The 25,516-nt window shown below is 41.9% G+C and overlaps 2 protein-coding genes and 1 long non-coding RNA gene across 25 annotated transcripts; all 3 read left to right on the forward strand.

Moving 5' to 3' along the window:
- The first annotated feature begins 63 nt into the window (after nucleotides 1-63).
- On the forward strand, nucleotides 64-11,210 carry LOC103653042 (uncharacterized). 23 transcript variants are annotated; one of them, XR_002269038.2, is made up of 13 exons: nucleotides 64-1,044; nucleotides 1,715-1,972; nucleotides 2,481-2,605; nucleotides 3,251-3,492; nucleotides 4,070-4,757; nucleotides 4,820-5,380; nucleotides 5,478-5,549; nucleotides 6,502-6,552; nucleotides 9,165-9,262; nucleotides 9,756-9,938; nucleotides 10,013-10,129; nucleotides 10,208-10,260; nucleotides 10,888-11,210. It is a non-coding gene; the product is annotated as an uncharacterized lncRNA (long non-coding RNA). The 23 variants fall into 23 exon arrangements; XR_004857710.1 differs by having other exon boundaries at nucleotides 4,820-4,991; XR_004857713.1 differs by lacking the exon at nucleotides 2,481-2,605 and having other exon boundaries at nucleotides 4,820-4,991.
- A 4,369-nt stretch (nucleotides 11,211-15,579) lies between these two features.
- Nucleotides 15,580-18,788, forward strand: LOC103655201 (uncharacterized). Its single transcript, XM_020552021.1, has 7 exons — nucleotides 15,580-15,678; nucleotides 16,264-16,383; nucleotides 16,581-16,634; nucleotides 17,234-17,359; nucleotides 17,638-17,853; nucleotides 17,991-18,095; nucleotides 18,191-18,788. Exons 1-7 carry the CDS (start codon nucleotides 15,580-15,582, stop codon nucleotides 18,257-18,259), a joined length of 789 nt encoding a protein of 262 aa, XP_020407610.1. The 3' UTR covers nucleotides 18,260-18,788.
- Nucleotides 18,789-19,839: 1,051 nt separating this feature from the next.
- LOC100125648 (Mre11B protein) lies at nucleotides 19,840-25,228 on the forward strand. Its single transcript, NM_001112579.1, has 19 exons — nucleotides 19,840-20,069; nucleotides 20,573-20,711; nucleotides 20,899-21,056; nucleotides 21,154-21,244; nucleotides 21,616-21,735; nucleotides 22,005-22,073; nucleotides 22,159-22,250; nucleotides 22,363-22,465; nucleotides 22,622-22,729; nucleotides 22,815-22,877; nucleotides 22,937-23,008; nucleotides 23,181-23,261; nucleotides 23,336-23,398; nucleotides 23,485-23,548; nucleotides 24,001-24,083; nucleotides 24,292-24,405; nucleotides 24,620-24,769; nucleotides 24,913-25,080; nucleotides 25,178-25,228. Exons 1-19 carry the CDS (start codon nucleotides 19,840-19,842, stop codon nucleotides 25,226-25,228), a joined length of 2,019 nt encoding a protein of 672 aa, NP_001106049.1.
- The last annotated feature ends 288 nt before the right edge of the window (nucleotides 25,229-25,516 follow it).

Below are 25,516 nucleotides of genomic sequence, written 5' to 3' on the forward strand. Positions count from 1 at the left end.
CTATTATATGCAATCTATACTACCTATTAAGGCTCTAAGGGGTAGGCTGCCTTTGCTTGTTCTGCCTTCCGACGATCTCAACCGTCCAATACGCTCTAGAGTCTCTCAGCCATCCGATGCGCGCACTCTCACCCCCACGCATCGCTCCGCCCCCACCCGATCGTCCAACCGTGCGAGCACCCTAGCTTTGCATCCCCGGTGCCGTCGCCGCGGCGCACACCTCCTGGGCCGCCGTCGAGGAGGAACGACGCGCCGCTGTCGCATCCGGGCTTGCCGCTCAGCGCGTCTTGATCCTCGGATGCATCCACGGAGTCGGTCCGCGCCCGGCGGGCTTTCACCGGGAAAGTAGAGAAGGTCCGGTCGGTGCCGACGGCTCAACCGAAGCAAGGCAAGGCTGTGGGTAAGGCGTCGGAGAGCAAGCCCATCCGCGTGGAGGTTGTTGCTCCGATGACAGTGACACCAGAGGTTGTTGCCCCCGCCGTGACAGCCGCCCTCGTGTCCTCATCACGCGCCTGCCCCATCCTCAGCGCCTCTTCCCTCTCCCCGTCGCCACATCTCCTCCCACTCTCGGATTCATCACCTCTTCCCCCCTCCGACGGTGACCTCCCGCGCATCACTTCCCAGTCCTTCGACTGCGACGACTTTGGCGATGCCACAGCCGATGGCGCCACTCCATCGGCCCCACCTCCTCAAGGGGTGACCTAAGAACACCACCACCACGCCCGCCGTGTGGCACCGCCTCCAAACCTTACGCCCCTCACTCCACCATGCTGCCGCATCGTCGTCCCCGGCCTCCGCCCACACCGCACCCTGTACACGGCGGTGGTCGCGTTCCGGCACACGTCGCCCCTCCTCTCATCTCCAGGCAAGCCCCTGTCCCTCAGATCTGGGTTCATCTCTGCCGAGGAGCTCGGCACCGTGGTGTGCTCGCTCGACCTGCGCACTACCTGAAGACGCATTATGCTGCTATTGTCTCCCTCGTCGTTGCCTCGTGGGTCACAGTGCTCCTCCACTCCCTCGTCAGCCACAATGACAGCCAACAAGGTATATCCTATACATGTATCTCGCCCCTACCATTTCTCTATTTGTCTTGAAGAGTCAGTCGCATGGCTGCTTGTGTGTTGGTGATCGTGACACACAAACTGATGCCCCAACTATCCTATGCAGCCGATCAGATTCTAGCAGCGCCAACGAAGTCGGTCATAACTTGTTAGATCCGAGTGCTTCGCTGCGTTCCTTCGTAATACAAATCGATGTTGTTAGAGGAAAGATGGGTGCTTATATATTCCTGGGTACCAAACAGGGCATAAGATTTATCTAGCTTCTCGCTTCATGTTTTATCTACACATCTTGTCCCTATGCAACTATTGGCTGCAAGTATGGTGATGCAGTTTGGGCTGCAAGGTCCACCGTTATACAATGCTTGCTGTCTGTTTGCCAAATGTTGTAAAGAAGTGATGGTAAATAACTTGCCTTTCCTTGCTATACTCATAAAACTTGTTGTCAAGCTGCTAGATGAATTAATTTGAGTTATCATTTTGTTAGCGACCTGCAAATGCATGTGAATTCATGATTGTATCGCTTTAGTAGCCTTTGGATATACTGTGTCATCTCCTCTATATTTTTAAAATTGTATCATTTTCCTGGAAGTTTGTCTGATCTTCTCCTTCATTATGTTTCCCTGTTGTGTGCTGCACTTGCTGCTACCGTGAAGACTGGTGTCCAGGAGACTGAAAAGCACTGCTGAGGAGACTGAAATTATCTTCGCGAGGTGGATTACACATTGTAAGAACTAAGAACTAAATCTGTTTTTTCTTCTTCTTATTTTAAAGAGGACCAGGTCTCCTGCATTCTTGGAAACAAGAGACGATCTCAGATTATCACTAACTTTTTTATGAGCTATAAATGTGCTCTGCTTAACGGACATCTTAAGGACCACAGATTCAGAGAACTATGGATTCATATAAAACGGGTGAGATCTTACGACTTCCTTTTTACCTTTTCAAATACCTCCTATGTCAAGCCCTTTGCTTCACTTGTGTTTGCTTAGTATTACTAACAAATCATGAAGCCCTTTGTTAAGTATGTGCTTGCTTAGTGTTACTAAGAAGTCATAAAGCCCCAACGAGTTTCTCTAGCTGAATATGAAGCAGTCACTATCTGTCCTTGATTGATCGAAACTAATTTGCATGGTTCCTTTTGTGCACAACAACATGAAACATAAATCTTGAAGATTATGTCACCGTAAGAAGTAGGTGTTCCTTACATTTAGAGAGAACTAGAAAAAACGGTTACATGCATCTGGAGCCTTCCGAACACAAAACAATTTACACGCGTGTTGGCGCGCGCCAGAAACATTTCGTAATTTAAGTATTATGAATACTATTTAATTGTAAGTTAGTTATTTGCATGTGTAGTAATTTATTTATTTACAGTAAATACATGACCGCTGGATAGATTCATTTGTTTTATTTTTTTAGCATGGAACTGATTCAAAAGAACATGAAGTCCAGTGTGATTTGAAAATTTGGGTATAGCTCAGAAGAGATTTGTGATGATTCGAAGTATCAAAGAAACCTGCAACATCAAGAATTTAAAAATGAAGGTCAGCTATGTATATATATACCTTTGAATAATGGGAAACGGGAAAGTAAAGTTGTGTATGTAATTTACAATTTGACAGGGAACATTTAAAATATTTCTTTCTTTAAAGTGCATACAAACTGAAAAAAGAGACTTTCAGATTGTGCATAGTTTCTTTCGTTAAAATATATCTGTTGTTGCATTAGTAGTTGTCGGTTGTGCATTAGTAGCTATACCCGTTTGTACTTGCAGATAGAATTACTAAATTGTTATTCTTTGGTTGTCTGCGAACTGTTGCGAGATGAAGAGGTTTGGTAATTGATGGTTTATCGTGCATAGCAAAAGGCTCTTGTGAGAAACTAATCTTTATCTACACTACTCCTTAAGACATTACTGACCTAAACTCTACCGTCCCTTCCTAATCCTGATTTAGCTGGAACTCAATATCTTTAGTTGGAACTCAATATCTTTAGCTGGAACTCAAGCATCGGTAAGGGGGTGGTGTTTATGCTGTCAGAGTTTGTGAACTTGAGAAAGTTCAGATAAGTAATGTTTGCACTGAAGAAATGAATTGGGCAAAAGAATCCAAAAGTTCACCTTCTTGCACTAATTGTAAGTCTTTCTGTGATTATGTGCACTAACTGTAAGTCTGTCTGTATTTCTTCAGGTGACTCGTTCATCTTTGAGACGCAGCGCCACAATGGCATAAGGGAGCTTTGCCCTGCGAATGGAGAGCACAAGCTAATCCGTGCCCGTGCTCTCATCCCCCTGCATGAACCCAATTCTGTTGCGATCAACCATCAAGGGTTGTCCTATTGTATTATTCAGTTCATTGAAAAGGACTACAAATTAGCAGATACTATGATTTGGGGTCTACTCAAGCATTGGCCAGTCAGAAACTGCCAAGAGGTGTTGAAATAACTTGAATTCAATATATGAATTTCCTTTGCATATGTAAGAAAAACACTATTTGAATCATGCTGCACTATAGATAGAATCACTGAGTATTGTACTATTTTTTCACGGTTCATTTCATTTTACTTTCATTCTTTTCCAATACAACTATTAACATAACAGAATTAACAATTCAGTGGAGTGAATTATGCTGGAAAGAAGAGGGCCTTTTTTCATGTCTTTTGAAGTAGTTTATCACTATTCCGTTATTAGTTTCACACTGGTATTTTTCATGGTCTAAATCACTAACAGTTTTGGCATAATATTGATAAAGATAGCGATCCAAAGGTGTTCATCCACTTATATTCCACTATTGACTAATGAAGTTATTTTTAGAAAAATTGGTCAAGTGTTATGACAGTATGGTCGACTATGAGATTTGATACACGTAAAGCTAGCTTTCTTCTTTTTCTCCCTGCTCCTTCTCTTCTCTTCAATATATATTAGTATTCATAAGTCTCTTGTGAGCGATCAACGACCATTCATGTGTGATAGTAATTCTATACTTCTGTTCATTTTCTTGGCCCTGCAGGTAATTGGTTTTGACCAAATTATCAACTAGATGGCTCTATATAAAATGGCACACGGAATTGGCTGTGAGCCTGTCTGTCAATGTCCGAAACGACGGCAGGCGTGAAGCGGTGGTCGGGAAGGAATTAATGAGTAGCAGCAATGCGTCAGACAGCTACGTATCTTCTTCCGCAATCCCATTCTGACTTAATTAATAAAACAACCTTTATAATAGTATTATACTGACTCGATCGTCTCCAAAGTCTGAAGCAAATAAAGGGTGGGTGCGTCTCCACCTATACATATAGTATAATAGTGAGGTACCCGTAGAGACCATATAAATCAGAGGGTTTTATATTTCACCATTTGATAAGAAAATACTCGTATTAGGAAGCTTCAAAAAGGAGAGGATATTGGATCTTCTATATATCTTACTTTGTCCTTTATCATTTTCAAATGCCAATCAGTGAACACCAAATTTCAGGTTTGTTAAATGCCTGTTACCAGTCAGGAATGATATATTATCTTCGGATAATAAATAAAATAACTGGGAACTAGGAATTGTACCACTATGCTGTGTACTTAGTTCCTATGTAATTCTAATTCCTTGGTTTATTCTTCAATAACTAGGACTGGACAAGAGCTTTTGGACATGGTTGACAGTTTGCCCATTGTTGCGATAAAGAGCCTAAAAGTATCTGACTTCCAAGGTACGTCATCTAATCTCTGAATGTGAAATGAAATACAACAGTTACTCACCTGTCTTTCGCAGGAACGATAGCTCTCTGCCCAGCCACCAGTTTTGAGTTGTATTGAGAGCAAAAATTCACATGCTTTCCGAATGCAAATATTGTTCTCATAATTTCTCCCAGCAGCAACTAAGCCATTTATCGCATGGAGGGTCCCATAGATAAAACATATTCCCCAAGTGCCATACCTTGCAGGTAATTTCTGATTTAGTTACAATTAGACAGAGGGAAAAAACCGATAACCTGTACAAATTAGAATATGTTTTCATACAAACCAGGATCCATCCTTGTTTTGATTACTCTCAATAAATATGGCAGCTTTGTCAACATTTTCTTTTATTTCTTTACTGCGGTACTTTGAATTGAAGTCACCAAATAATACCAAAGCCTGCAACACTGAGGATGTACATTCAACCGTTCTGCCAATATATGAATTGAGTGACTTAATTAGTTTGCAAGGCAAATTGACATGGCAACATGAAATTCAGATTTAGAAGAGTGGTCGTTGTTCTTACGGGTAATCGGCGACAATATTTCAAAAACTCTCCACAGGATTCAGAATCTAGGATGCCAAATGAAACAAAGTCAGTCTACATGGATCTATAGTATCTACATATATAAAGTACTCATTCTTGTTTTCTAAAAAGTCTTTAATTCTTGTATCTCTTTTGTCCACAATAGATATACCAAGAGGATGGGATGGAGTTGTTGCCCACTGACTAGATATGCAGTGGACATGAAAACATTGATATGGTAATTTCCTAGGGCTATATGATCGTTGAAACGACACCGAACCATTGTATTTGATTCCTCAGGGACTTTCTATTAGTTTGGGTTTGGTTTTATGGCCTAAGCCCCTTAAATGGAATATATTTGATTTCAGGGTTCTATTACAGCTGACTGTAATGTTTAAATAGAGATGAAAATGTAGTTAAGTATAATCATGCTACTGTTTTTCTATTCCTGTTACTCCCTCTCTAAGTCATTTAGCTTTTCTAGATGCAGCCATGCACTTAGATATATGTCATGCCTAGATACATAGTAAAAAAACATTATCTAGAAAATCCAAAATGACATAGTTTGGAATGGAGTAAATTTCCATATTTTTGTGCTCTAAGGCCTTTGTACAACTTTCTCTTGTGTAGTGTTGTATTGGGTTTATCACTGGAATGTTTGTTTCTGAGGATGATTAGTGCATAAGAGGTAGTGCCATAAGGATGGTAGATCACTATGCAATTGAACCTTATGTTCAATACCCGTGCGTTGCAACGGCACAATCATATTTAATGGTATTGACGGCTGAGCGGCACGTGAGAGCCGAGTAGCAAAACATAATCAGTCTCCTGTTCATGAGAACGATGTTCTGAGCCAAAATCATGATTTTAACAATTTGGAGCTACATCTAGGATGTCAATATCAAACCAAATTATATCACCAAATAATCGGGTTGCATCCCCCTCGGTCGGGCGTGCTGCTCAATCGATCTGGGAGGGGCTTTTTAGCACACCAAACCAGCTCGGTTGCTTGCAGCAAATGATGGGTGCAGCCCTGCATGATCCAATGATGGATTGACTTGTTAACGATCTTTGAGGAATTCTCTCTGCTGGTTGACGTGGCGTCAGACTGTTAGAGATCGATCTGTCCTTCTTCCTTTCAAGGTAGGACCTCGTTGAAATACTAGAACCTTAACACTTCACTTTCTCAGGGGATTGAGATGCTGTCATTGGGATCATTTAAAACCAGAGTCATTCTCTCGGTAAGTGTTTTCTCAATGATTGCTTGATTTGGTCTGAACACTATATACTTCTATTTTCTGCTATAACTTCTGAGAACACATCATCACTATTTCAATCACAAACCTGTCCTTATTTTATTATCTCTGTACTATCATAATCATCACTGAAACATTATAATATTATATCTATGGTTTATTACGGATCATCTGGTCTTAATATATCTTTACTTCATTTGTCTATGAAAGGAGCTATCTCTTATGCACTATAGGAAGTTAAAAGTATTGCTTGTTGTTTGTATGTGGATTTAAATGTGTACAATTTCATATTCTTGTCATATTGTATTGGGCAACAAGTATTGCTTGGGTAGCAGCAGCCGCATTCAGAGGCTCACTGTCCTTATTATTATTGGCTAAGGCAGAGCGTGATCCTGTCATTTAGAGGCTCGCTATGTGCCTCGTCCTTATTTTTTGATGTAGAACAAAGTAGCCTGACAGTGCTATTAGGACTATCTAGCTGGTTGCCACTTCTTTTTTTCACAGCTGCTTGGGTAGCAGCAGCTGCATTCAGAGGCTCACTGTCCTTATTATTATTGGCTAAGGCAGAGCGAAGAACTCTACCACTATAATGTGCAGACCTCAAGGGATACCTTTTGCTTGGTGATACTTCTGACCCTTTCCTTCCCATTTTACTGTTTGTATGTCATACACTTGTTCCCAATGTCGTTGTGGCCACTACAGGAAACGCCTAAATTTTCGTGGGCCAAAAACCCACGAAAATAAGCCTAAACCGACGAAAATAGAGTATTTTCGTCGGCCTGCCGACGAAAATAGCCGCCGAAAATAAGTTCGACGAAAATAGACGTCTATTTTCGTCGGTACCGACGAAAATAACCTATTTTCGTCGGTTTTCGCAAAACCGACGAAAATAGTGAGTCACCCATTTATTTTCGTCGGCCGGGGGTGGCCGACGAAAATACGCCAGGATAGTTTCGTCAGCCTTGAGTGGCCGACGAAAATATCCTGGGAACATATTTTCGTCGGCCTAGGTGGTGGCCGACGAAAATAGCCTGGGAACATATTTTCGTCGGCCACCACTGAGGCCGACGAAAATTGATGGTTCCCCCCCCCCCCCAAAACAGATTTTTCTGCACCTATTAATAATTCACAGCAATATACACAATATCACATATACAGATTCACAAGCCTAATACATAATTCACAAAACACATTCACATATACATAAATAGTCCATTCACATAAGTTTAGAGTATCCATAAGTCCAAAAGTCCATTGTCCATTCAAATACACAATTCACAAAACTCTAGTCCATAAGTCTAGAGTCCATAAGTCCATAAGCTACTAACTACTCACTACTCACTCCTCACTGAACAAGACCAAATAAATGATAAACACAAATGAATATCCTCCACAGTAACTGCTAGGCCACTGGAATATCAGAGAAACCTTCATTAACAAGGTAAGTTATCCAATCAAGATAGATGTGTCAAGACCTACAATGATGAAAAATATTAAAAATATGTCTACTAGATGCCTCATTTTTCCTTTCTGAGGTAGAGCAAAGCACCCTGACACTGCTCTTAAAGGAACTGCCATTTTTTCTTCTTTTCGCAGCTGGTTGACCAGTAGTACTATTATTTAGTGGCTCAATCTAGCAAAATAAGAAAATTTCACCTCACATTCAACATATTGCTTGTCTACTAGAGGAGCCAACACTTTAGCAAGATCTTGAGGCAAGTATCCAAGCATCTCCTCGCATTCAGACCCTGCATACAACACCTACCTGTTCTAGAATGATTTCAGAACATTTTTCAGTAGGTACTTTTTACAGTTATGTTATGTACTAGAATGATTTCGGAGACCATGTAGATATCCAAAATGAATCTTTTTGTTGTGACCGAAGGGAGTAACTTTTTAGGTTTTGTGGTTACTTTTTCAAAAATTAACTCTTTCGTTCACTATAACTACAAAATAGTAAGCCAGTGTACTGCAAGAACAATGTTCTTCTTGAATACTCAAAAGAACAATGTCCATCATGGATTCTGCTACGTGACCATGTGGTCCAGCTTGTTTGGTACACGAGGCCATATCTTTGTGTTCGCTTTATGTATATGTTCCCTTTTTATTCCTCAGTTTATTCACTTTTATCTTGTAGTTGCAGGTTTCTTACTCCTGGGTAGGTTCCATTTGTCTTAAATAGCTTTAGAGCACCACCTTATGATATCTCCTTTTGACTATGATTATTTTCCTATGAATAATTTTTCTGGGAATACTATTAAGATACCAACTAATCTTTGATATCCTCTAAACCAAACGCTTCATGATAGATGATTCTTGAGGTTGTTGAATGAATTGGTCTTGCGCATGTTTGCAGGCCTTTATTGGCCCACTAATCTTTGATACCCACTAATCTTTGTGCTCTCAATTAGCTCTAAACTAATCTTTGATACCCACTAATATTTGTGCTCTGAATTGGCCTAATTAATGATCAAGTGGTCATGGTGTATGTCAACTAATCACTTTCTCTTCATGTACTACTAGGTTATAATTATTTGATGTGGAGTATAAACATGCTTCTTGTAACATACATACTGATGGTTAGGTACCTATCCTAGTCGTGTTTGCAGGCCTTTCAGATTGAACCGATTACTTCAACGGTGTCATACATGATTGGTAGGGATGTGATGGAGGGGAGGGGGCAATGCAGGTGCAGGTGCATTCCGAATCTCCTTCCCTTTCTCCGGATTCTATTGTTCTTTGTTTCCTCCTATTCGTTTCTGTAGTGAGAAATGTCTTCGGTAAGATTTGGTTGGTGGAAATTCACTGCATTTACTTATTATTGTCTCCCAATTTCCTCTTCATAGTCAGGAACTTTCTGGTTCAGTGGAAATGTGGAATTGTACCAATGTAGAGTCTAGAATAAGTGTGCCCTTATCCTCCCAGTTAGCATAATGTGGGTACTTCGTTTGTCATGTATGGGGCATAGTGCAATACAAATCCTTTTGTTAATTAATAATGATTCAGGGATGCCTCGTTGTCCATGTAACATCCAAACTGCCCACACACACACATCAAATTTTGGCATGATAACCCTGTTCATTAAATCTGTTTTGTTTGTAAATCACAAACAAATATGTTAACCTTTTATTGAAGTGTGAGATACTCAATCATGTTGTGTTTTTTGGTTTTCTATTTTGAGTGTATAGGTAAAATTTAGAATTTTAAGAGCATAATACCCTGGTTGTATTTGGCTTGGGAGTAAGTGGATGTTAGCAATAGTGGAGCATGTGTGGGAAGCGGAGGCTGACGACAGCTCTTACGTTATCAAGGAACAAACTTATCCTGAGAAAGTGCTCACACGTGGAACACAGACTACTCTTTATTTGAGAGTAAGAAACTTAAAAGACTTTCTATAAGATCTCCACCTTCTACCACAATTCTTATTGCCTTCTTGTTCCTTTAGGATGATGACAAGTATGAGTTTACTGACCCTGCAAGAATTGAAAGCTTAGTTAAGAACTGCTCACAATTTGTGTCATTCTCATATATACATGGAAGGAGAAATCAAGAACATTTGGGGGTAATGATTGCTATAGTTTATTGTAATTTAGCTTCCTTCAATTATACTTAATGTAATTCTTCATCCTTGTCTAAATAGTCTAAAGAGTCTAAAGAGGAGGAAGAATAAAAAAAGGTGAAGAGGTCACTGAGGTTAGTTTTGTGTCAGTGTAATATGTTGTTTGTTTTCATGTAATTCTTGCTTCTAATATTATAGAAAGAATCCGGATAGGCAGATAAGAACATGTCAATGATTTTGATATTTTCAGAAATAAGGATTTCTATGGTGCATGTTATTTAAAAAACAAGCCAACTATAGCTTGTGTCAGGTCATAGATGCTTGCTATTATTGGAACTGGTCCATGCAAATCATTTTTGCTCAAAATCCAACTTGGCCAATCATTAGTAGGTCAAGTTATATTCATGAAACCTTTTGTTTGTTGTTTCTTTGCCTAAAAACATGCTTTCATTGGTTAGTTCATTATCCTAGAGTTGCAGAGGGACTTTATGTAGCATGATCCATGCTCAGGTATTGCAATTTTGGCAATTTCTGTAATGTAACATGGAATTGGTGAAGGTCCTTGGTCGAGTAATCACAATACTATTGATATTATTCATATTGATTAAATTTTTATCATTGGTTCTCTTTGTTTGTTATATTATCTTGTGTCATCGATTAACAACTCTTTCACCGGACGTCTTGAGGTGACTTTAGTTTCTTATCTTTTATATGTATCCTGACATAAAACCAGTGCTTATTTTCTATTCGTGCATGTGCAGGTGTTGTACTGTTTCTTAGAATTATCCAGCAACTTCGATGGGAGGAATTTTGTTTGAGCTTGTGGGCCCAATTTGAGAAGTTTTACATATAGAGTAAAAAAAGGTCCTGCTCTCGTGTTTTCGTGTAAAACTGGATTTTGTTCAGTTCTTACTGTGGAGCTATGCTTCCTAGATAAAACTTCTCGATTTGTATAACTTCTCGATTTGTATAAAAACTTCTCCATTTACATATTGGGAAGTCTATATGTAAAACTTCTCGATTTATATATCAACTATGCTTCCTGTGGAGCAAGGAAGCGAACGCAAGCTAGCCTTTTGTATTAGTGCATTCTGTTCAGTTCTTACTTGATCATCCCGTGTTCTCGCGTGTGCCATGGCTGAGTGGCAAGCTCAACACTGGTATTGTTGTCTTGTCTCAAATGAAGTCCGGTTCCACAAGTTAACCGGAAATCTTCATGGGTGATAGCTGCGTCAGATTCTTCCGCGCATAGGGCAAGTAATGCAAGTGATAGCTGTGTCAGTTTACCCCCATTTTCTTGGGCATCACTTGTCTCAAATGAAGTCCATTGGAGGTTCGCAATTTATGTTCCGTGGCATCGCACAGGCACCTACCTAGTGACTATATATAGCTCTAAGTGATCTAAAGCCAAACGACAAACATATGATTTATATTGAGCGGCTGTGCTTTAATTAAAAAAAAAAGTTTCTTCTCAACATATACCAATCAAAATGTATGAGCCGCGTCGAAGTGGCAGCCATCACGTCGTACGTACGTATTTTTTTGTGGAATTTCCTTCCGACCGCAGCAGTGTCCATCGTCTGCACAACCGTCAACGGGTCGCGCAATCACGCCCACCACCCCCAGTGAAGACAGAAGGATCTATTTAGCAGCAATAATTGACAGTATCTGGAGACCTGCAGGTCTCCTTGATGCCATCTCTTTGCTCGCATCCTCCTCCACGGCCCTCTCTCGAAGATCTGGCCGCTGTCAGTACTCAGTAGTGCTGCCCAAGATCACCTCCTTGGTCGATCGATGCTGCGGCACCAAAACCAGACGGTCAACGATGAATGAATGGATGAATGGAGAGGGACCACCGCTGCTGGGCCGTGGGCCACATACGGCCTCCATGTTTCATCTGACCTGACCTGACCTGACCTGACCTGACCTGATACGCTCTGAGCCCAGATATAACGCATGGCTTGGCTTCTATTGCAAGGTAGGAGTAGCTTCTCCAGTCACCTACCTGTCTGACCTTTGGCAACAGAAGCAGCTTGCAATACAAGCCTCTTGGCACTACTCTCGCTCGGCACGCGCGCTCCCCCTGCATCATCACCATCACCAGATGGCCGGATCTTCCCGGCCGGCGACGGACGCCAGCGCCACGATGTGAGTGCAAGCCCTCGCTCTCGATCTGCTTGCTGCATTGCATTGATCATCTGCCAGGCAGACCGCCGGCCTTGGCGCACGTTGCTGATTGATTTTGCATACTGATGTATAGATCTCGGCCTACATCAGCATATTTAGAACCTTGACACAACATCTTCTGGTTTAACCGTACCTCTCTTTTAATTTTCCCCCCTCGCTCCGTTTCGTTTTTTTAGGTTCTATATATAATATCTGTTTAGCCACTATATATATGCAACTTTCTACCTATTATTAATTTCGCCACTTCTAATATTTAGTTTTCGAACAAATGTGCATTTTATAATCTTTCGGAATATAATACCAAAGGCCGGCCGTATATGTATATGTATATGCATGCATGTGTGTAGCAACAGTGCACACGGTGCTCCTTTTAATTCATGTTAATTAATAAAAGCAAGTTGCCTCTGATGCATGTTAAATAAAGCAAGTTGCTACACACAGTGTGGTCTTAGTCTGTTAGAGTAGGTCATAACTTTATGAGGGGTCATATTTACCACCAGAAGGTGATTGTGGATATTGCAATTATTGTCATTTCAAGCACATGGTATATATGCTATGCATGTGTTCACCTCCAATTAAATATGGTAAATGTTTCATCAGGTTGTCCGTACACAACTAGATGCCAAATTCTTATTGATGATCTCCATAATTAGTTAATTGACATTCATACATGGTTTGAGGTTATTCAAAATATATATACTTTCCTATGTTCTATAATAAATAAGTTCATGAAAACTTTCGGATAGACTAAGGACGTTGCCCCCCAAAAAAACATGGATCAGTGTACTTTTTACTTTACATGAGGATATCTCTTCAACTTGGTATTTAATTAAGCCCTCTTTGGTAGGGCTCCTTTAACGACTTCTTTAAAAAAATCTACTAAAATGGACGCTCTTTGATGGGGCTCTTTCTAGAAAAGAGGGAGGAGCTCCTAAAAAACAGCAGGAGCCGGGAGCCAGAAAAAGGAGCTTCTACCGGCTCCTCTTCCATGTGTTTCTCTTCGTCTACGCTATATCGTAGGAGAACCTACAGAATGACCTATATTTCCAACCAAACAGAGTACTCTTTCTAAAGCTCTTCTAAAAATAAGGAGGGAGCTATTTTCTTAGACGAGCTCAAGCCATTATTGAAGTTGGAGGAAGAGCCCTACCAAACCGGACCTTATTATCGTTTGCATGCCCTAGTAATTAGCTTCCGCATTAACAGGAGTATATAGTTATTTTTGTGGAACTTCTATATAGTGACATGTATAAAGCTAAACTGGCTCGCCACATAAATCAATACTAAAATCATGGTGCTCCGTGTCTGGAGTTATTTTCTTTGGCACCGTTTGCTACTGCTTCACCAGAAGCCGTAGGAGATGCCACCGGAAGAGCCATGACAAAAACACCCTTACAATGATCTTTTTTTGTCATCTGTTGAGAATTTTCTGATATTAATAAATAAACAGTATTATTTGTCATGCTTTCATTTGAGCAAATACATGTTTATATTAATGTAATCAAAGTAGACACGGCCATATGGTGAAGGTCATAATTTAAAGTGATAAATGTGATATATATATATATATATATATATATATATATATATATATATATATATATATATATATATATATATATATATATATATATATTGATGGCATAACCAAAATAGGAGTTGGCTATGACTACACAGAACTTTCCAAAAAGTCACTACTGATGTCTAATCACTGCATTCTAGTGTAAGTGCATTTCAGCATTTGTAGTCATAAAATGTTGTTGTCATTCATGCTTTTGGCTAAACCAATTGCCTTTCTATTTTTAGGCTAGTTCATTGTAGTTAGTTCATAACTTTACAAGAGAATTTTATTTTCCATCAGAAGGAGAATGAGGGTATTTGTGTGTTGGTTGCATGTCCTTATCATTTTATGCATGGACCACACATCATGTATTGATCTCCAGCTAGCTTATTGATCTCTCCAGTTAATTACGAACATTCCTAATGAATTAACTTTAATTCCCATATAATGGTATGTACTCCTTCCATTTTTATTTAGATGTCATATTATATTTTTTTGAAACAAACCAGGCAGGAGAGCTGTCGATTATATTAATAAAGAAGAAGCGGTCCGGACTGGACTAAACAACAAACAACAGACAGTTGGATTGGGACATCAACGTGCCGACACCATACAACTCAACTCGCCGGTTGGATTGGGACATCAACACGACACCACACTCACCGCCGACACAGTGCCCAAACAACACAGGAAGTGGCAATCCCACACGAGAGCACGCAAAACTGCTAAGGGTCATTGTTGTCAAGCAAGGATGCAGAGCATCCAGCAACTCCGACTTCCCAAAGCAGCCGACGGACGAAACAAACGAAAAGCAGACATACAACCCGAAGCAAAAGGTCTGGATAGGTCATCGTTGCTAGGCTCAAGGCACAGAGAAGCTCCGACTTCCAATCTTGACCCTCCGCCCTGCCTCCGGAATTTGCCTGACCTTCGAAACAAACTGGACCACAAAGAAGGGAGGTTCGTCTCATGTTATCGTTGCCGAGCCACATCCCCTGACATAGCAACTCTGACTTCACGATGCAAAACCCCACCTCCACCCGCATACCAGGCGCCGAGAAGCGAAGCAACAGCCGAAGGCAAAGCCGTGGCTGAGACGAACTTCAGAAGCGACGCCTTCAGGAAGGGAGTGACGTTACCGTGACTCCACCGTCGCCTGTCCACGATGGATCGGGCTTTCACCCAAGGAAGATAGCACTGGGGATGCGACGCCCTCAGGAGGGGAAGTGGCGCCCATGGGCGTCGCCGTCGCCGAGACTTTCGCCCAAGAGCCCCCAGCACAGTGTCTGGCCGAAACCTCGAGACAATGCAAGCCGCCTCCGCCGTTGGCGCTGCCCCGTCGTCTCGTATAGAGATGACGATTTTTGGGCCTGCCGCCACCACCACCACCCAGTGCTAGCCCGAGCCACTAGCCGACGTTGTCGCAGATGAGTGGAGGTCCCGCCACCGCCATTCTGGCCGACTGCGCAGGCCTGCCGATGCACCAACGCCGAACACCACCCCGGCACATGCGCTGGCCCGGGACCAACCTGCCGGCGCCTCTGATGGCTGGCACGCGGAGGCCGCCAACCTCGCGCGCACCCGATTCCAGCCCTCCGCGCGCGGCGCAGGGGCGACCAACAACACTGTCTCCGCGCCTGCGACCCACCACCGGCCGCATGCCCCCTTGCTGCGCGGGCACCTAGCCAGGACACGCAACCCCCGGATGTGTCGTACTCTGCCGCCAAAATACCGCCGAGGCCCTGGCCAACCCAGGCGCGCCGGCGAAGGGTCGCCGTCCCACACGCGCCGCTGCCATCTCCTGGTATCCCGACTAGATCTAGGCAGACGCGACCAAACCATAGCAAAATCGCCCCGCCGCCACCTTCCTTGGGGCCGCGCGGACATCCGGCAGCGCCCTTCGGTGACGGCGAGGTGGGATGGAGTGGAGGGAGGGGACGGCGGCGGCTAGGGTTTCGGCCGCCCGTGTCGCCCGGGAGGAGGCGACCGAGCGGCTCTGGTCGATTGACTTTTTATGTCATATTATATTAGCATACAACCATATAGCAAGATAAACCGGCTAGCATGGAAGTGATCACTCAACCAAATTTGACACCATAATTCTTATCTGGGTTGTTGGTCTGATATCATCTCTGATCTTGCCCCTTATGGCGCCCCAACCAAATATATTATGGTATGAAAAATCTTGCATTGTCAACTTTTTTGGTGTTTAGTTTTGTGCTCGACCCATCAGCCAAGTAACGTTTGGGTGGACTTTTCCGTTTTAGCGTGGGTTCGAGTGGATGCACTAACTAGTTCAACCCAAATCTCTACTACTTATTAAGGCTGCAAGGGTAGCCTGCCGTTCTGCCGTTAGCCGATCTCAACCGTCCGTTCTATATAATTTCAGCCCAACCGCTTCTGCGACGTCCTCCCCCGCGCGCTTCATCGCCTCCGCCTCCTCCACGAGCTCGACCTCAGCAACAACCGCTTCGTCGGCCCGTTCCCGGACGTCGTCCTGGACCTCCTGGTGCCAAGGATGAATCTATATTTCTTACTTTAAAACCCCGAACAAACACCACTAGCAGGAGGCACTCGCGTTGGCGTCGCTCATCGACGACGAGAAGAAGCTTGGCGACTGCCAGTTCGACCTTTAGAAGCAGTCCAAGCGTGTATGATGGTACGTGCCTGATGACTGACGATGTACGAGTGAACCTCTTCCGACAGGTGTGGGACGCGCTCTCCAATGAAGAGACAATGCAAATCGTGGCATATATCGAAGTCTGCATGATACTGATGGTTGCAATGTAGTTGTGAAATAACTAGATTAAAATAACAAAATTTATGTATGGCCAGGATCACAAATGGATTATGAAATCTTTTTTCTCATAACAGTATAACACACATTTTGTATACAAGTTATTGTGGTATTGTATATTCCCGTTGCAACGCACGGGCACTCACCTATTAAGGTCTTAATTATTAAGGTATATTGAGATATAACTTAAACTAATTTATATTTCAATATCTCTACTAACTATTAAGAGTCCAGTGTAGACTGCCCCCGCCATCCCCTACCTCCGCGGATCCCGCGCGCCCGGCCGCCCACCCCCACCCCGCCGTGATTCCCCGTCGCGATTCCCCGCCCTACGTGCGCGGATCACGCGCCCGCCGCGCACGCCCGCTGCCATGCCCCTACAGCACACCCGCCTCTTTACGCGTGGGTGATCTGCCCGCACAGCCCTCCGCAAACCCGCCACGAACGCCGCTAACTACCAGAGACTACTCATCACCAGAGGAAATGGTATTATGATCTGGTAATATATTCTTAAGGATTAACCATGTTATTTTATTTTTTCTAATTGTGCTATAACATTTAGGTACAAAGACTAACATCTGCTTCTACTGTACTAAGGAGGGTGTTGGATAATCCAGCACTCCAGGACTGTCAAGAGAATAATGGATTTGGACACATGATGGATGAAGATGTTATAAACAATATTTCAGTTCGCTTGAAGTTAAGCCTTACTGTTTGGGACTTCACTCTCCCAGTGACACCTTCTTTACCTGTTGTTTTTGGTGTATCCTGGCAATATTCCTTTTTACTGTGTTCCATTTCCATTTCTGTGTTGTGCTCAACTTTACGTTTGGATAAAAGTTAGTAAGGTAAAGTAAACACATTCACAAATTCAAGTACTGAGAACAAAAACTGTATGTTTCAAAGTAGTTGTCCAAGTTATGCCAACTTGCTTTTATGTAACGACAACAAGAAAACTGATCTAAGACCTGCATTGTGGTGAATTTTGCAGGTGTGCAAGACAGGGATCACAAATTCTTGACAAAAACAGTGGAAGAAGCATACCGAGGAGTCGATTGCGGTGACGGAGGTCTATTTGGAGCAGTTGTCATCCGCAATGATGAAGTGATAGTTAGCTGCCATAACATGGTTCTGAAGCACACTGACCCTACTGCGCATGCTGAAGTAACTGCAATTAGAGAGGTAAATTACCTGAAGGCTACCATTAGCAGTCGATCTCAGTAAAATTATCATTACTTTAATCTCTTTTTGCAATCTGTCTGGCAGTTAATTTCATTATTCGCTATGTGCTTGATGGTCTCTGTATGCCCATATTTTAGGCTTGCAAAAAGCTCGGGAAAATCGAGCTCTCTGACTGCGAAATTTACGCGTCCTGCGAGCCATGCCCAATGTGCTTTGGTGCAGTTCATCTCTCCCGAATCAAGGTTCATACTTTACTGTTTTGATTGCCTAAACTGGTATAGGCATAGCTAGACATTACTGAGCGTTGTCTAACGTTCCTACTTGACCTGCAATGCAGAAGCTGGTTTATGGGGCCAAGGCGGAGGCTGCCATCGCCATTGACCTGCAATGCACTACTCTCTTATGATCATGCGTGTACTGCCACATTCTGATACGAGTACTCAACTTTAAATTAATCAATCTACTGTAAGTCACAAATTTTTTGATAAAATTTCTTCCTAGCTGATAACCATTTTTATGTCACATTCCAGATGAACCACTTCCAGAGTTCCTGTTACTTACTCTTACCAGGATGGGACTGGGCACAAGAGAGTTATCCATGTTAATTTCTAACAAATGATGAACATGCTTATTATTTGCTTCTCGGAGTTTTTTATATGTGGACTATACAATGAAAACACAACCTATCATGATGCCAGGTCCTTTAAGGTGACACCAATGGAGAATTCCTAATGGCTATGCAACAACAGCTTGTCCATGAAATTCGTGAAGTATGGACAACTTCACTTGAGAATCTACTTTATATGAAGGAAGACCTTATCATCCCTCATGGATGTGTTCATTCTCTTGTAATCTACGAAGTTCTGTTAAAGTTAGTCGAACCATTTTCTGATTCTATGTTCTCTCATTTGTTTGACAACAACACATCTTTTATGAATTAATTATTAAACAAAATGAGGCGCAAGACTGGATTGGTAATTCATATATTTTTTGTGATGCGAATATATTCTGGTAAAGACATGTTATTTTGTTCTAAAGCACATGCCATATAAGAGGTTCTCGAAAATGATTATCATGTTTTCAAATAAATATAAAATTGTGTACAGTAAGGAACACTTTGAATAGACAGAGGATATTTTTAAGTGAGACATACAATTCGGCCATGACTTAAAATAGAATTTTCTCCGTACCAACTTCTTAGCAATTTTATCTTTTTCTATGATTTTTATTACATATAATATAATTGGCAAAACAATATTATGTATGATTACCATTAGCTATCTCTTTCTACAAGTTATGGCCATGTGGGGGAATTTGTAGTAGTGAAACATCTAAATTAAAGTAGCCCACAAATAGATTATGAAATATTTTCTCATAACAATATAACACATATTTTGTATATAAGTTATCGTGGTATTATATGTTCTCGTTGCAACAATGCACTGTCAATATTGCATGAGTCTTTGAATGTAGTAGCAAAAGTCTTGGGACATCATTGTTTTAGTTATTATGATCTGAACAACCCATTTTATATATGGAGCTCGTGGCAATGGCAGCCCCACAACACGACGATGGAGCCCATAGTGTGCTCAGACTCGTGCTTCTCTGCAACAATGCACTGTTCTCCATGAGGGCTCCCGTCACTATTGCGTTCACGCCGTCCGTCGCTAAAACCTTGAGCAATTGAGGCTCGTTAATTTGTGTTCCGTCGCAATGCACGGGCACATATCTAGTAAAAACTTAAAATGTTAGGAGAATGTAGACAATTCACGTATACACTTCAACGTTTCACACATGAAATTCCCATCAAATGGGATTGCAAATATATACTAAGTGGTCTTGGAAATGCCAAAGTTCAGAACCACTATTAAACTGTTTTTGCGTCAAGCTCCCAAGTATACTGAAGAGCTGGCACGGGTGCATGCATGCCTTACGAAAGAAGCCTTACAAGCTCATCAGTGCTCAAGCTTACGGAGGAAGCTACTCATGCCCCTCTCCCTCCCTCGCTCTCTTCCACGCCAATTTCACCTTCCGCTCCCTGTCTCCTGCTATCCGCGCGCAATATTAATGGAGCAAGATCAGAGCGCGGATTCTGGTTTTGATTTTGCGACTGGCATTGTGACCAGCGGAAGCGCCGTGGCCCCTCACAGTGGAGAACAGGCAGAGGCCTCTGCCTACCAGGCCGACGACCGCATGGCATTCAATGAGACGTATTGGTAAGTGCTGTCTTCGCCGGCGGGCAGGCTAACTTTCCGATGACGTGCGGTAGAGACAACACAAACTTCTTTCTTCTCCATTCTCTTCTAATCTCCACCTCACTCTCCAATGGAGTTCTTCTCTCTATTTTTTCCTTCTTTCTTCTCTATTTTCCTCTACATGTAGGGGGCTGAGCCCCAGCCCCCCTTGGATCCGCTAATGATTAGAGACAGAACCACGACAACATATTCCTTAGATTTTTAATAAGTAGTATAGATTGTATAAAAACATTATAAAGTATCTTTCCGTGTTTTTGTTTTCTTTCCTGTTTCACATTTTCATTCCTTTTGGGAACATGGCTGCTAAAATCGTACCTACATTTTTTTCTCTCTCTCCAAGAGAGAGCTATATATGCACCATTTTATCAAGAAGAATTTTCATATGAATCATTTCGTTAAGAAGACGACTATCATACACATGCAAATGACAATATCTTAGTTAACTTTTGAATCGTGTTTTCTAGGGAAGAAAAGGGGGGCAACAGTCTGCGCGTGCTTGTGGCGACAGATTGTCACCTTGGCTACCTCGAGAAGGACGAGGTGCGCGGATTTGACTCCTTCGACACGTTTGAAGAGATCTGCTCATTGGCTGTAAAAAACAAGGTACGTAAGGATCTTGTCAAAATAAAGATTATTCTATTTTTGTGTCTCTTTTGCGATGCACATACATATTGCACTTTATGAAAGATTATACAATGTTTTTCACAGTCTAAACTCAACGCCTCTTGCAAAGAGTGTTGGTATTTTTAGATGATTACAAGTCATGTCACAATACATCATTCGATTACAGGTGGATTTCCTACTCCTTTGTGGCAATTTGTTTCATGAGAACAAGCCTTCCAATTCGACGTTGGTGAAGGCCATTGAGATCCTGCGGCGCTATTGCATGAACGACTGCCCAGTCCAGTTTCAGGTGATTAGTGATCAAGCAGCCAGCCTCCAGAACAGGTTCGGCAATCCATCATTCTCTCTCTGTCAACTCCCGAAGATGATTCTATGACTAGCTGTGTTCCAGTCTAATTGTCAAGTAGTGATTTTTTTTCAGGTTTTGTCAAGTGAATTATGAAGACCCAAACTACAAAATTGGCTTGCCCGTGTTCACCATCCATGGGGACCAAGATTATCCTACTGGAACTGTATGGACATTATGAATTATGATTTCGTTTCCTTCACGTTTCTCTGTTAAAAACAGATAAATACTCTCTCTCTCTCTCTCTCTCTCTCTCTCTCTCTCTCTTCAGATACAAGGTGTACCCCATTAGGTTTATGTTGGATCACATTGTTTATAGTCATAACAATAAATCATAATCAAACTAACATAAGCACTTTATATGGATCCACTGATATCAGTCTTACCTCAAAACTCTTCAAATGTGCTAAGTTAATTGTTAGTCAGAGTTTATCAAATTTGAATTGTGAAGTTATTGCACGCCTTCTAAAAAGAAACGGTGGTAGCATTTTTTTGTACGTTCACTTATAAGTTATACACTTATTTGTGTTCTTGTAGGATAACCTGTCAGTGAACGATATATTGACAGCAGGAAATTTTTTGAATTATTTCGGCAAGACAGATCTTGGATGCACCGGCGTTGGCAAAGTAACAGTTTATCCAGTAGTAATCAGAAAGGTATATCCACTTATTGGAGTTTTGTATTCCATGAAATGTCAACCAAACTCAATTATTACTCCCTCTGTCTTGTTATATAAGGTGTAACCAGTATTGGTTCAAAGGCCAAGAAATACATTTAATTCTCTCTACACCACTGCATCGATGTACGTGTGCATATAAAGAACACGTCTTATATTGTGGGACAAGAACAAAAAGTGGTTACGACTTATATTCTAAGACAGAGGGAGTACTGATTAAACGCTGACGAATTGTTTGTTTTATTTTAGGGTGAAACTTATATTGCCATGTATGGACTTGGCAACATTAAGGATGGGAGACTGAAAAGAATGCTACATGTACTTCACCATATAGCTTCCCTAAGTTCTGTGCAAGCTAGTCTCATACATTTGTTTATATGTGTAATGTATTATTCTTCATCAGGAGCCTGGTGCAGTTAACTGGATGCAACCTGAATTCCAAGATGAGACACCATCCTCTGACTGGTTCAACATCTTGGTCCTTCACCAAAAGAGGTGCACAATCTCCGACTGAGATCATCTATGAAGATTTTATGACCACTTTGTAATTTTAATTTTTTGCAGTTTTGCTTCCTGATCAGATGTCATTCTCTGTACTTCTGTGTAGGACACGGGGAAGTCCTGGAGACGCTATCAGTGAGCTCCTTCTGCCACGTTTTGTGGACATGGTAATTTGGGGCCATGAGCATGAATGTCTGATTGATCCACAGGTAAAACTGATTGATCCACAGGTAAAACAAGACATATTAGTATTTAAAAAGAGGGCAAGAGGTGCAATTTAGCATATGTATTTTTAGTCAAGTGTTCTGTCTTTCCGCTTTTGTATTTAATTTTAACTTTGTTTTCCTTCTATCAACTACTCACAGGAGGTTCCTGGAATGGGTTTCCATATCACCCAACCAGGTTCCTCAATTGCTACCTCACTGATCAATACTGAAGCAAATCCAAAACATGCGCTCTTTCTGGAAATCAAGGTTAGTACTGGTGCAACGTGCTACGCTAACATTCAAATATCTTCTTTTTTTCATTTATTTAGTTTATCATGTTGCCCTTGAATAGGGGAGAGAGTACAGGACAACCAAAATACCTCTGCAGTCTGTTAGACCTTTTGAGTATGCAGAGGTAATCCAGCTCTTACTTGTGTTTGCTCAAGTGAACTACATCAAGAGAATGTCATGCAGGTTGTACTGGAGGACCAGGTTGATGTTGATCCTGGTGATGAAGCATCCATTCATGAGCATTTGCACAAAGTTGTAAGTCCCCAACTAATACCTTGTATTTTTGTAAAAAAAACGTCTGTTTCCAAGAATATGTTCCCATGACTGGTTAAATTAAATCGAGAACAGAACAATCAGATCTTTGAACAATGAAGCTTCAGTTGTTGGATATTTGTTGTACTAAATACTGACGGCAGAGTGGCTTTAGGTGAGCAACCTTATTGATAAGAGTAGGGAAGAAGCATCCAGTAGTGGATCAAAGCCCAAGCTTCCACTGGTTAGAATAAAGGTAAATCAGGAGCTCTTTATGGCAGTTTTGTCCCACAATGTTGTAAACAGAAAAGAGATTGAATTGTTCTTCAGGTGCATCACACTGGGCTTTCAACGATAAATTCAAAGCAATTTGGTCAGCACTACGTGGGCAAGGTACCTCATAAACTAATTAAAATGGAATAATTTAAATGTGATGTAATCCTTTTAGTTACTACTGTTGCATATCAATGCTCTTGTAGGTTGTAAACCCACAAGACATACTTCTTCTTACAAGATCAAGGCAAAGGCATCAAACTATGCAAGGTATGCCTATTATTGTTTCCTATGAAAACAATACATGAGAGAGTAATGCTAGGGTACGCTCATATGGGACCAGGGTGGTACTTGTGTTGAGTTTCTGTTTTAGAATACTTTTTTAGTTTGCCAATCAATTTATTGTTAACGTGGCCATATTACTATCTTATTGTGAGCATATCAACAATCAACATTATAGATTGGTTAATGAAAAGTATAATACTGGCTATATCGCAAGTTTAAAATTTGAATACATTTAACAAATTCAAGCTGAGTGTATTTTCAGGCTGTCTCTTTTATTGTATTGCCTTATGTGGTCGGCACTTCTGCTTAATACAACTAGACACAAGATTTGGCATTCCATCTTTTTCTAGTATTGCTTACCTAGCAAACCAATCTTAGTTCAATAGTTGAGCAACGCGGACGCGGGCTACTGAACTTGTTCTTTCTATATATTGTAGAAAGCTGCAACATTTCTGAAGATCTTTGTCCAAATGAGCTCAACCAGCAGACGGTTGAAGCACTTATCGCAGACAGTAACATTGTACCCAACTTCCTCCTGATCCTTTCCTTTCTAGTACTACTCAAACAAGATGTCTTCTTCTCTTCTCTTCTTTTCTTTTCTTTTCTTTCTTTCTTTCTTTCCTCTTTTTTGTGCATAGGTCGTCCACCATTCGATTACTACATGATTGCGCGATGAAGGTTGATGCAAAATTCTGTACTTTTTTTTCGTCCCATCCTTGCTTTTCCAGAAACCGCAGGTCCTTCCTATAGACGATTTCAACAGCGCACTCCATGAGTTTGTCGAGGGGGACGACAAGAGGGCATTTCACGCTTGCGTGCAGCAAAATATCGAGGAAGCGATAGTAAGAAACTCCTTGACAAACTGTTTCTTCAAACTGTCCAACATTCTGAACTTCAATTTCTATCCAGTCTGAAGAACCTCTGGTTGAAAAAAAAATGCATCACAAATTAACTACCACCACAGTCCACAGATCGAGTTTTCCGCTGAAGAAAAAGTAGGATATCAACTGATGATAATTTCTTCAAGCTGACAAGCCGAGTAACCTTGTTGCGCAGCTCCAGGAAAAGAAAAGCCTGACCAGGGAAAGAACAAGCTCGGAGAATCTGCAGACTGATGCACTCGGCGTGTTTGAGAAGCAGAAGCGTTCGACGACGACGGAGGAGCAGCGGGCCCTTGACTCGGATGATGAACCCATCGAGTCTTCCGTAAGTGATCTCACTCTCCGTATGGCAGCCGTTTCAGATTCAACTCTGAGCAGTAGTGGCAGATCGACTGGCAGTAGGGGCATCTTGATCTTGCCTAACGACACGTTTGATGGACTGTGCTCCATGCTCATTCATTGCTCAAGGACCCCGAGGAGAGTGGTGGCAGCCAGCAGGCAGGAAAGAAGAGGCGAGCTGCACCAGGCGGCGGGTCTGCGGCTGCCGGTGCGAGGAGGAAGACGGACCTGGCTGCGTTCCAGAGGGTTCCGGTGAAGGAAGACGACGCCGCCACGGCCAGGAAACGCCGGCCTCCCGTAAGCTGTCTCGGGCTCTCGGCCATCGATCTCTCAGTTGTCAGCTCTGGTTTTCTCAAGGTTTGAGCTTTTGTTGATTTATCGTTGTCGTTCACAGGTTGCCGCCGGGAGGTACGGCGCTGTGATCAGGAGGAGGATGCCGAAGTAGAGGATTGAGCGAATTTTCTTTTGAGAGTAGCCTCAGGTTGCCGCCGGGGCTGTGATCAGGAGGATTCCGATGTAGCCCATTCACGGTTCCAGTGTGGATTCCGCATCCAATTTAATGTATTTCTAATCGAGGACCCTGATCGATTAGTTGCTGTAGCTATGTTTGGATTTAGGGGTTATTTGGTTTGTTGTCTAACTTATCATAGTTTGTCATGTCTAAGGTTAGATAAGTTTGAGGCATGTGTTGGTTTGAAGCCACAGTTATAGAAAATGCTCGTCAATAACTAGT

Source organism: Zea mays, chromosome 4 (assembly GCF_902167145.1).
Source record: "Zea mays cultivar B73 chromosome 4, Zm-B73-REFERENCE-NAM-5.0, whole genome shotgun sequence".
Classification (NCBI taxonomy): domain Eukaryota; kingdom Viridiplantae; phylum Streptophyta; class Magnoliopsida; order Poales; family Poaceae; genus Zea; species Zea mays.